The sequence below is a fragment of the Sodiomyces alcalophilus genome (genome assembly GCF_042370955.1).
Source record: "Sodiomyces alcalophilus JCM 7366 unplaced genomic scaffold ACRALscaffold_7, whole genome shotgun sequence".
NCBI lineage: Eukaryota > Fungi > Ascomycota > Sordariomycetes > Glomerellales > Plectosphaerellaceae > Sodiomyces > Sodiomyces alcalophilus.
In genome coordinates, this window is record NW_027263538.1 from 3,681,339 (window position 1) to 3,693,860 (window position 12,522).

The 12,522-nt window shown below is 42.1% G+C and overlaps 1 protein-coding gene and 1 non-coding gene across 2 annotated transcripts; one reads left to right on the forward strand and one right to left on the reverse strand.

Annotated features, from left to right (window-relative positions):
* Nucleotides 1-429: 429 nt before the first annotated feature.
* On the reverse strand, nt 430-9,594 carry ACRALDRAFT_1094516 (uncharacterized protein; the record flags this gene model as incomplete). The annotated part of the gene is made up of 5 exons (XM_071019726.1): nt 430-483; nt 552-566; nt 638-673; nt 766-780; nt 9,474-9,594. The coding sequence occupies 5 exons, from the start codon at nt 9,592-9,594 to the stop codon at nt 449-451; spliced, it is 222 nt and encodes a 73-aa protein (XP_070872864.1). The 3' UTR covers nt 430-448.
* ACRALDRAFT_t247 lies at nt 451-522 on the forward strand. Its single transcript has one exon. It is a non-coding gene; the product is annotated as a tRNA-OTHER (tRNA).
* Nucleotides 9,595-12,522: the final 2,928 nt, after the last annotated feature.

Here is a 12,522-nt window from a genome sequence, read left to right on the forward strand (position 1 = left end):
TTTTATAGGCGGTAGACCTATAATAAAATCTATACTAATCTCTTAGAACGGATACGTAGATAATAGTAGCGTTTATAGCTAGCTATACGGTTTATATCGCGGCACCTATACCCCTTAACACGCCGAATATATAGCGATATAATCGCGGATATCCGCCGCTAAGTCTACCTAGTAGAACTTTCTGGAAATTAGCTTAAGCGTCTTATTCGCTTTTATATACCCCGCCCTAGGGCTATCGTGGTACTATTATAGGACCTCTGCCCTTAGGGAGCCCTATATAGGTAGTACTAACTATCCCTTAAATAATAGCATATCCTTTTCTTTAAAAGAGTACCCCGCTCTTTTTCCCGTCCCTCGGCGAATATTCTTAATTAAGGATATATAATCCGGGTTAGTGGTCTATAGACCTCTACCTAGATCTTCTAGTTCCTCGCTAATAATACGCCGACTAGGGGGATGGCGTAGTGGTAGTGCGCCTGGTGACTTGTCGCAAAGTCGTAGGTTCGAATCCTACTCCCCCCACTTCGCGCGCGAATTTTTTTTTCGCGCACGAACTACCCGGAGCCCTTGAACCGAAACAGGGGACCCGAACAGGGACATATTAGTCAGACTGCGACCTGACTAATAGAAGACACACGCCTTACATAATCCTTGCCTTGGGGGAGGTAGGGCTCTTACGTAACACACGCGTATTAAAGCGCACACACACACGCCTTTGCGACCGTGCCCTAGAGCCTAGGGAACTCTACGGCGCGCGCAACACACTTAACAATTCCCGGACTGAATGCAAACGGGCCAGCCACTTCTTTACTTCAAAATGGTTTATATAAATAGACTAGATACTCGTTATAGGAATAGTCTCCTTAATAGACTCGTGCCATAGCTCTAGGGCTGTATGTATATATTAAAAAAAAAAATACGCCGAATTACCGTTTTATTCCTGGCTAGCTCTTTAGCTATAGAATATAGGATATACTAATCCGGTAGTATAATAACCCTAGCCTTATTAGCCTCGGGTATCGGCGATATCTTATCGGCAACCCTTTACTAGGTAGTCGCCTTATACCCCACGTCTTATATTCGGGAGTAGGTAATAGTAATAATAATAACACGCCGGGTGCTATTAATAGGACGTAGGGGTTATAGCCCTCTTCCGTCCTTATCTCTTAAGCTAGGTAGGGCCCCCTCCTATAAAGTCTATACCCGCTTACGTTTATTAGGCCTATATTAGGGTAGCGTTACCTAAGCGGCTTGAATATATACGATCTTTACCGCGTTACTTATTAGGGTAAGGTAGATACTCGCGATCCGTTAGCGAACGCTTATCAGGAGGTCGCTAACTAGTCGTAATCTTTACGATAAGGTAGGAAGTATATTATTATACGGCGTTTCGTCCACTATATAATCCGGCCGTCTTAATAGGCCGTTTACCGGGTTAGTCTTACCCGGGCGGTATTAAACCTCGAAGTCGAATAACGATAATCGGTATACCCACCTAGTAAGCCTTCCGCGAAGGTCCCGCGCTAGTGCGTTTAGTATACCTTTAAGCGCTTAATAGTCGGTTAGCACTATAAACGCCTACCCTATACCTTCGAGTTAATAGCGCTAGTATTCGAGGCTTTTTATTATAGCTAGTAGCTCCTACTATCCTATACCCTGTAGTTACTTTATTTCGGAAAGCTTCCGTAAAAAGTAAGTAACTAGTCGCTATCCCGTCTCGTACTTCTAACTTAGAATCCCGGATATAGCCTTATTCGAGGCGTCCATCTTAACCCTTATATCTAGTACTAGATTCTAGTACCGTAGAATAGTCGCTAAACTAAAGGCGGCCTTTAGTAACTTAAACGCCCGCTTAGCGTTATCTAGGAACTCGAAAGGTCCCTTTTTCTTACCTGCTTAACTGCCTTTTAATAGCGTAGTTAACGGCGTTATTACTCTAGAGTATCCCTCGATAAACCTCCTATAGAAATTAACGAAACTAAGGAAAACTTAGATATTATAGAACGATTTAGGCGCCGGCTACTTAGCGACTATATATATACGTTCCGGGTCCATAGCGATACCCTCGCGGGTTACTATAAACCCTAAGAAATCTACTCGGTTATAGTAAAACTCGTACTTCGATAGTTTCGTATATAACTAGGCCCTATAAAGCCGACCCAAAACCTTCTTTAAGTCCTTTATATACTATTCGTTTAACGTGGAATATATAAGGATATTGTTAAGATAAGCGATATAATATATATCTAGTAAACCAGCGAGCGCTTAGTAAATATACGGCTAAAAAGTAACCGGAGTATTTATTAGCCCGAATAGTATAACCGTATACTCGTAATAGCCGTATCGCTTTCTAAACGCCGTCTTTTAGTGGTTCTTTTTCTTAATCCGGATCCTATAATAGGTATCTTAGATATCCACCTTCGAAAAGTACTTTACCCTGGCGAGCCGGTCTAATAGCTCGCTGATTAGGGGTAAAGGGTACCTATTCTTAATCGTTATGGTATTTAATCCTTAATAATCGACGCAGAGTCGTAAGCTACCGTCCTTCTTAGGCACGAATAGCACCGGTAAGCCTATAGGGCTCGTTAACTATTAGATACGACCGCTCGCTATCCCTTTAGCGATATACTTCTTAAGCTCCTCTAGCTAGGCTTAAGATAAGGGATATAACGGCCCGAATAGCGGTTCCTTCCTATCTTATAAGTTAATTATATATTCGGTATCCTTTAATAAGGGCGGCTCCTTCGCGGCCTATTCCGAAAATATACCCTAGTAATCGGCGATTTCTAGTGGTAGCTCGATAACCGGTCCGTATATCACCTTATTATCGATAGAGGGAATAGTTATATCCGGCGTCCCCGGTACGATAATAGTAGCGGTAGCGATATATATAATATACGCCTTCGCCCGCTTCTTAATAACCTCGCGAGCCTATAGCTCGGGGTCTATAATTAAGATCGGCCCGTAGATAAACGTTTAGCAAGCCGTATTAATTATAATGCCTTCCTAACCTATACTATTATTCGAGAATAGTAATTATCTGGTACTAATAGGTCGATCCGTACACAGGAAGACCCTTTTTAATAGGCGTGGCCGTCCTTCTATATCTAGTAAATAGAAAGCTAAGCTATACGCTCCGTGGACCCTCGGCGGGCTACTATTAAAGCCTTTAATCTCTAGAGTCTCGACCTCTAGGAGCGGTTTTAACCCTAGGCGTTCCACTAATACCAGGCTAATAATATCCACTTATACACAGGTATCTAAATCCATACTAAACTTAATCTCCTTTTTATAGTGGATCACTATCGCTATTAATCTAACTACCTCGCTTATAGCGATCGCCGGCTAGTTATCGGGTATAGGTTCGGCCTCCCCGTCTACGCCGACTTATTTCCCGATAAATAGAGTTCTCTAACCTAAATATCGTTATCGAGGTCGTTATATATAGCGTGTATATTATTAACACGGGCGCGACTCTTCGCTGCCTTATTATTAGTTATTCGTTATTTCGTATTACTATAATAGTCCTTAGAATAATAGCCCTTTTTACCGTAGTTATAGTACTCGCCTATAAAGGCGCATATACTAGGCTACGCTTATAAAGGCTCTAGGCACGAGCCCGAGGCTTTTTAACCCGTTAGGGGCGCCCCCTTCGACGAATCCGTGGTCTTACTTAGGCCGGCGGGCGTATACTAACCCGTCGCCGGGGTGCTCCCCCGACTCGAGCGACCGTCCGAATATTAGAAGTTCGATAGGGTCCTCTTATAACCAGTATCCGATCGCTTACTACTCGCCTTCTCGATAAAGCTTATATCCCAGAATAGCTATACCTCTTAAGCTAGCGTTACGGCCTTATCTAATTCGGTCTTCCGCTCCTGTATCTTATCCTTAATACATAGCGGCAGCGAACTAAAATAATTATAGGCACGCTCTTCGCTCCCGCTTATCTCCTAGCCTAATAGTCTATATAGGTTATCCTACCGCTTAAATAGTTTTATCGGCGTTATATCGCTAGTTATTCGTAGCTTATAAAGTTCCTTACGGTAATAGTACCGCTATATCCCGGGATAAATACTCTCGCCGAATAAACACCGTAAAGTTATTCTAATTCGGGTCCGTAATCTTCCGAGTATAGTGCCTCTAGGATATCTAGAAGGCGTATTCGAGCTTTATTAACGCCTATTCAATCTACTATAGCACTAGGGCACTAGGTCGGAACTAATTCCTAGCCTTAATTGCTACTAACTAATCGTCGATTTTTATAACCGTAGATAGCTCTTTAATTAGCTTATAATCATATACCGGCGGGTTTTTATACTCGCACCGGGACGCCGGTCGTTTAGCGAGTTTCTCTATAATCACGCGGTTAATCTCGCTCTGCTACTAGAGGTGCTATGAGAATATCGTAATTAACGCGTCTTACGTTAACGTTAAGGGCCTAGCGACGGATCGCCGATTAACCTACGACCCGCTATCTTTAGGACCGAGCGTAACCGGCGTATCCGTGGACCCCTTATTTTTATCCGGTCCCTGCTCGGGCACCGTTATTATTAGCTTCGGTATAATAGGCGCCTGCTCAGTGTCCGCCTCGTTAGCTCCCCCCGGGGGGATACTCGTTCCTCGAGTCCTTCTCGGTAGTATCTTCGGCCTGACTACCTTAAAGGTATAGAAGTTAAAGAATTATAACGAAAGGAAAGTCCGTAGACTTTAGTTAAGGAAAAGATATTATAGAAAAGGCTCGATAGCTTAGTATCGTAAAGTGATTATAGTATATTCGTTAACTAAGCGCTGACTTTAAGCCAAGACTTTAACTTAAGGGATTAAACTAATCCCTTAACGCTTATATAGAGATAAGTTCGGATCGGTAGTCCGTGCATAGCTATCGGTCTAACTATATACCGATAGGTCCGCGATGATCTTATTATAATAACCTTTTTTTATCTTAGTAGGCTTAGATCACTTTCATTATGTTATATTAGTAGATCTAGGTTTTATAAGCTTAACTATAGCATATCTAAAACTACCCTAAATATGACTTATAATATCTTTACTACCTAATATATAGTATATTTACTTACTTTATCTAAGTTAAATAAATAAATAGTCTTGATAATATTTAATTTAATCTATAATTAAGGAACTATAATAAAGCGACTTAGTATTTCTGCTTCTAAATAGGGAGATCGCCACTAAGTACCGCTGCGTAATATAAGTAAAAACGACGAAGCCAATTAAAGACAAATTCTAACTCTTTTCTCTACGCTATAATAACACCGAGAGGAAGTCATAGTATAGACGCGGGGGCCGATTTAATAGAAGGGGTGGTGGCAATTAATCTACCTCCCTAAAATTCTTCACGACCCTAAGATTACCCCTGCTAATAGCTCCTTAACACCTACCGCCTAAATCAGGGTAAACCTATAGGAAACCGAACTAAGACCGATATAGGAACTCCGTAGGCCCTTAACGCGAAAATCTAATAAGTTAAGGTCTTAATCTAAAGTCTAATAGCTAATAGGAATATAATCGATTAAGTTCTAGAGCTAGAAGAGGAACTTATTTAGCTATACTACCTAACCGGCTATAGCGCCGTCTTAATACCGATTATATATGTTTATACTATTATACAAAGCGCGATTACGGGGGAACTCCGAAAGGAGTAAAACCGACCTAGGCCGTAATAGTTATAACGCTACCTATTATAGCGCCTACCCGGGACCTAGCGCCCCTTAAGGTAATCCTAGCTAGGTTGCTATAAAGAACTTATTATTAAATATAGAGACTAGCTAGACTAAGCACGCTAAGACCGGATACTAAAAGAGATTATCTAAGTATTAAATATAGCTAGTAGCTATAATAACGCTATAGCAGTATAAAGATTACCTAATCCCGATACCCACTTAACTTTTACTAAGGGAGTATAATAATAATAACGCTAGATACTATAGTTCCAAAATTCAGCTAAATATAGTGCTATAATATAGCAGTAAAATAAGTAAATACTAAAGGAAATTCTCTATATTAATCTGCCTATTATCCTGCTTTTTTACACTTAAATCAGGAAGAACTAAAACTAAGAAAAGTCGGATAGCAGAATCTATAGTAATTTGCCCCTTTAACGAGTCTACCGTAGCTATCTTAGTAGCTAAAAGGAAGGCCTAGTAATATTATACATATAATAAGTAATAATAATAATAATAATAAGTATAGGGTGAGGTTATTCTGACTGGGCTATTCGTTTATTCCGACTAGGGTCCTATATTAATAGCCGGTGACACCCGCCGGCTTATTCCGCTTATACCTAGATACTTCTATATCCGCTAGCGACGATACCGTACCGACGATACACTTAATTTAATCGTAACCACAATACCGACGATACGCTTAATTTAATCGTAGCTACGATACCGACGATACGTGCATCAATCGTCGCGACGATACCGACAATACGTTCAATTAATCGTAGCGACGATACCGACAATACGCTTAATTCAATCATAGAAACGATACCGATAATACACTCAGTTTAATCGTAGCCACGATACCAACGATACGTTCAATCAATCATCGCGACGATACCGACGATACGCTTAATTTAATTATAGGAACGATACCGACGATACACTTAATTTAATCGTAGCCACGATACCGACGATACGTTTAATTAATCGTCGCGACGATACCGACGATACGTTTAATTAATCGTAGCGATAATGCCGACGATACGCTTAATTCAATCGTAGGAACGATACTGATAATACACTTAATTAAGTATACCTGTCTATATACATCTAGGTATAAACGGAAGTAGTGGCGGCTGGCGTTAGGCGTTATCAGTATTGCCCCAGTCGGAATAAACGAATGGCCCAGTCGGAATAACCTTACCCTAAGTATAATATCGATATTAAAATAAATAGTATATCGTTATAGCTATATAACTAGACGTCTACTTTATAACCTGCTTAATCTATAATATAATACTATACGTATTATACGTGAATATATACTTAGCGTATAATATATATTATATAAATATACTAGGTATCGAAAATATAATATCTTGGTTATTACTTAAGCTAATAATGTGACGTGATAGCCGGTGCGTGGGTTATTGATATAATAGTCGCTACCCAATCTTGCAGGGTCTTTTGCCAGCCCCGGATCCAGGAAGAAATCCCTAAAGTCAGTTCTTTACACACACAGCTTTAGATACGCAACAAGCAGTAATCCCACGGATCTACGAATTCCACGACAGGTTTTATTTACTTGATTTTCTTCTTTTCGCTAGAATAGCCTACTACACGGCGCCTAATTTATTAAAGGCCTATAGGCCCTATAATCCTTTTTTACTACTAAATAAGAGACTCGTTATTCCGACTATACCACTTAGTTATTCCGACTATGGTTCGGTTATAGACCTATATCTATAGCTAACCAAATATAACTTTCTACTCTCCTCCCACCGCCTTTCTATTCGATTATTAATTTAATCATAGTCTAATCTATTAATCGCTTAATCCCTTAGTCTATCAATTAATCGATTAATTAATCTATTAATCCATCTATTAGTTAATTGATTAATAAAGCTATTAATCTCTTAATGAATTAATCGATTAATCGGTGAATCAACGCCGCGATAGCGCTCCTGCCGCCTATCTTCTTTGCCTTAGGCTATGAAGAATTCAAGGATCTTTTACCCTCTGTAAGTAACCCCGCAAAGGAATACAGATATACGATTACAAACCGTCGATTATAAGCTCTCCGAATAGGAACTAAAGGAATAACGGGCGACGGCTCGGCAGGAAGAAGTGGCGGCGAGGTTTGCGTTATAGCAGTGACAGTAGCAGGAACAATAATAATAACAATAATAATAACAATAATAATAACAATAATAATAACAATAATAATAACAATAATAATAACAATAATAATAACAATAATAATAACAATAATAATAACAATAATAATAACAATAATAATAACAATAATAATAACAATAATAACAATAACAAGAAGAACTATAACAATAAGAAGAATAATAATAAACATAATAAAGCGATCGTGATAACCGTGGGGGTGGGCGTGGCCGTGGCTATAGAGCAGAGGAGCTATCGATACTATAATTGGCTTTGATCGAATGGATAAGCCTATCTATTAATTATAACAGTAATAGTAGTAGTTGGATATACGAGTAATGAATAGATCCCTAGGGACCTGTATTCCGTAACGTGGCTTTAACTAGTGGTATTTAACTATAATATAAAACGATAGTTCTTAATCCGAGTTATTAATATTATATCAGCTACTGCCTTTAATAACTTAAGGGGTCGAATTAGTTCCTACGTGAAAAGCTTAGAAACAGTATCATAGTAGTCTATAATTATAATAATTATATTCGTACGTACTTATATATAGAAGATAGTATTCCGAAACGGGAAATCTATAGGTCTATAACCGAACTATAGTCGGAGTAACTAAGTGGTATAGAGAATTACGGATCTCCTAAATAATAGTGGTAGAGTTAGTGGTAGGCCTACTAAAGCTTCCTGCAGGGCGTCTCTTTCTGCCCTATAAATAAGGCACTATGAAATTAGGTGTGCTATATCCTATACCGAGGACCCCGGGCAGAAATAGCGGTTTATAGAGTAGTTTTAGGCCCGTTTTTAGTAGGATCTTAAGTAGCTGAATCTAGTTTTTAACTAGATATAGACCTATTAAAGCTACCAGGGGCCCTATAGATACAGGGGCTTTCGAGAGAAGCGGAGGTTATCCTGAACTAGGTGCCTGTATAGGCGGCCTAGCCAGACTGTTTTACCTATTTTTTCGGCGTCTTCTTTAGTAGTCTAAAGGGATTTCTACTTCGCTATCATAGCTGCGTTTATCCGGCGTTTTAAGTGACTAAGAGTAACTAACTTAATAGATTTAGTGGCTTTTTTTGGGTCTAGAGCCTGTTTAGCCACCTTATCTAGTAGTTTATTTCCTTCTATCCTTATATAAGCCGGGAACTACTATATAAAGACCGAGGTGCCTTGTTATTTAAGGCGGGAGATATAAATCTTAGTAGTTATAGCCTACTACGAGGGGCCCTAAAGCTTTTAAATAGCCACCTATAAATCGCTAAAAATATAGCACTCTAGGGGCCTAGAAAACTACTATAAAGCAGTTTCCAAGGCCTGAATTATAGCTGTCAGGCATTTATGCCCAAAGACCCTGTAAGCCCGATAGGTTACATTCGCAGAACCACGTCACACACTGCTCCGAATACGGCGGTACTTCTATTAGATATATCATAGTGTTATTTCCCGTCTTTTGCCTATATATTTGACATCGTAGACTGGTACTCTTTCATAGTCTGCAATGAACATAAGTCACACTTCACCTCCACGAGCTGGACCCACCTTTTCCGCGCAAACGCCCCAAAACGCCCGATATTAGTATCGTTTAATTGCTCTTTTCGAGCCCGTTACTCGCACGCATAGCTTCGCCGTACGCAAGCCGTTGTTGTGCCGCAAAATAGGTGCGAAAACGCAGCGTAGTGGTGCGCACGCAAAGCCGCCTAAAAATTCTGAGGTGGCCCGTGCGCCCGCCACCCATTTAGAGCCCGGGCCTTCCAAACAGCCCGTATAGACCACCTAGCCTTATACCGAGCCACCTACTAAGCCACGCGCATAGCCGTAGCAGCGTATATAAACGACTAAGTTAACGTAACGCCCGATTCCACTATAATAAGACCGACCCGGCCGCCCTAGCCGCCGCGGCAGCCCCGAGCCCCCGAATTCGACCCCCCTGGACCCGGCCCTACCTAGCCCCACTTTTCCTAAAACGGCTAGGGACAGGGAAGGGGATATAACTATAAAAAACGCCGATTCCGATAATAATTCTAACGAAATAGCCCGCTATAAAACGCCTATATAAGCCTCTAAACGGGACTGTAGCGCCTCTATAAGCCCTACGCCTAGAGCCCCCTCTAGGACCCGTACAAACCGGTATATAGCCAACGATTCGGAGGTTAAAAGCCTCCCTGGGTCCCCCTCTAGGGGCCCCCTTTAGGACCCCTTCCAGGGCCCCCCTCCCGCTAAACCTGCTAAAAAACAGGGTCTAATTAGCTCTGCCTAGGCTAAAAATACCTAAAGACCTGCTGAAGAATTCCCCCCTCTGCCCTAGAAGTCGATTAGTTTGGCTAGTAAGGCCCAGGTTAAAGGACTTCTTTAGCAGACTCTTTAGCTGGTTTAGTAGACCTATAGCCTCGACGCCGCCCCCCCGATTAAGGCCCTTTTTATAGGGCTTAAATCCACTATTAAAGGAACCCTTTACGGGTCCTATAACCCCCGTGGCACCTATTGCCTTAGTACTTAAATAGAAGGTTAACGAACTAGCTTAGGCTGTTCGTAAACTTATAGAATAATAGCAGTAGTAGTAGCCCCTTTATAGTCAGGCTGCTGCTAAAGGAATTTAAGCCCCCTCGGGAGCCATAGGCTCTACAGGGCCTACGGGCTCTACAGGGCCTGCCCCTCTACCCCCCGCCCTAAAAAGCCCGAAAAAGATCCGAAGAGTAATGCTCTAACCTACTAAAGGATACTCCCTCGGGGAAATCGACCCCCTTAAGCTACGGAATAGGATTAATAAGGTCCTAAAAACCCCTGCTATTACGGTAATCAGCTCCTCGACTAAGGGGAACCTCGTCCTAACCCCAGGCCCGAAATACACTACCGAATAGCTCCTAGAATCACAAAATCAATGGTTTAAAAAGCTAAAAGACCTGCCTCTTTAGGCCTCTTAGCCTACTAGCGACGAGTTTAAACTAGTCGTTAAACAGGTCCCGGTCCACCCTTTCGAAGAACAGGACCCCTCTAACGCCCCCCAGGATCAGGGCCTCCGTTCCGGCCTAGGCCGAGGCCTAGCTAGTATAGCCACCGAAATTACGACCTTTAACCCTATTAAGGTCGTAGGCCAGCCTCGGTGGCTAGGCCGCCCTAACCCCCTATTTAACAGCGCCACTATTATCCTAGCAGTGCCTACCAAAGCAGAGCAGAAGCACTACCTAAAATTTAGCCTATAGATCGCTGGTTAACGACTTAAGGTCTATAAATATAGGCCTATAACCCCGAAAACTTAGCATACTAAGTGCTGGAAATTCGGCTATACTAGGGGCACCTATAAGGCCGAAACGACCTGTTTTATCTGCGCCGGTAACCACGAGCACTAGAGCGAACACTACTATAACCGCTATAAAGAATACGGTATCTGCGTCCACACTAAATACCACTGCTATAACTATAATGGCGACCACCCCCCGGATAGCCCGAACTACGAGGTTATTCGAGCTATTAAAGCCTAACTATACCTATAAATAATAGGTTTTCTAGCTCGAAAAGCCTAAAAAACGGGTTACTATTTATTTAACACAACGCTAATAAACAATAACCGGCCCACGAATCGATCCTGGAACAGGCTTTAGAGGCTTCGGCTAATATAATCCTAATTCAGGAACCCTACTGCTTTTAGAAACCGGAAGGCTAGGTGATTAAAAGCCACTCGGCCTTCTATACCGCCCCCCCTACCTTCTATACCTCCTAGGTCTTCCCTCTTAGGCCTAGGGTGCTAGCCTATATTAAAAAGGCTAGTAATATCGACTTTTCCCTTCGACACGACCTCCTCGACGACCTAAACGCTTAGATTATAGAGGTCTACTTTCTATAGACCTTCTATATCCTATACGTCTATAATCAAAAAGAGCTCGACCCCTCGATGAATACTAGGGGCCCCCCTAGACCGCTAACGACCCCCATAGGGCCCCCTGGGCCCCCCTCGACCTCCCCCCCCTTTTTAGGCTCTATAGCCCGCCCCTGGACGGAAGAAAGGGTCCTATAGGGCCTCTTGATCCCTGGGCCCGCCCTTATTATAGGGGACTTTAACAGGAACCACTAGTAGTGGAACGGGGCTACGTTAAACCAGGATACTATTAAGGCCTAGCCTTTAGTAGACTAGTTAGATAGCCTCGGAGCTACCTGTTTAGTGGACCCTAAAAAGGTTAACCTATATAGAGGGACCCTAATTAGGGATAACCTACGCCGGGAGTCAGTTATAGACCTAGCTTTCTACACGCCCAGCTTCCACCGCCTCCACTTTAATAGCTAGAGGTATATCGATAATACCACCTCCTATCACCGCGCTATTCTTATCTCGGCAGCTGTTTTAGGTCCTAAAGGCCCTATAAGCAAAGCTATCCCACCCGCCTATAACTATAAATTAGCGGACTAGGATCTGTTCTCCAGGTCTCTAAAGGACCTAGAACCCTAAGTAACCCTTTAGCTATAGCAGGCGATCGACGCTGCAGATTAGGACTCTATAGGTCGCCACCTCTTAAGCTCTATTACTATAGCCCTAGAGTCTTCCACGCCTAGGCTTAAAGTAGTAGAGCGTTCGAAACCGTGGTGGACTAAAGAGCTAAAGACCCTACGAAAAGAGAGTAGCAGGGCCTTTAGGGTTTTTAAGAAAGAGATAAAAAAGGGGGCCCTGGCC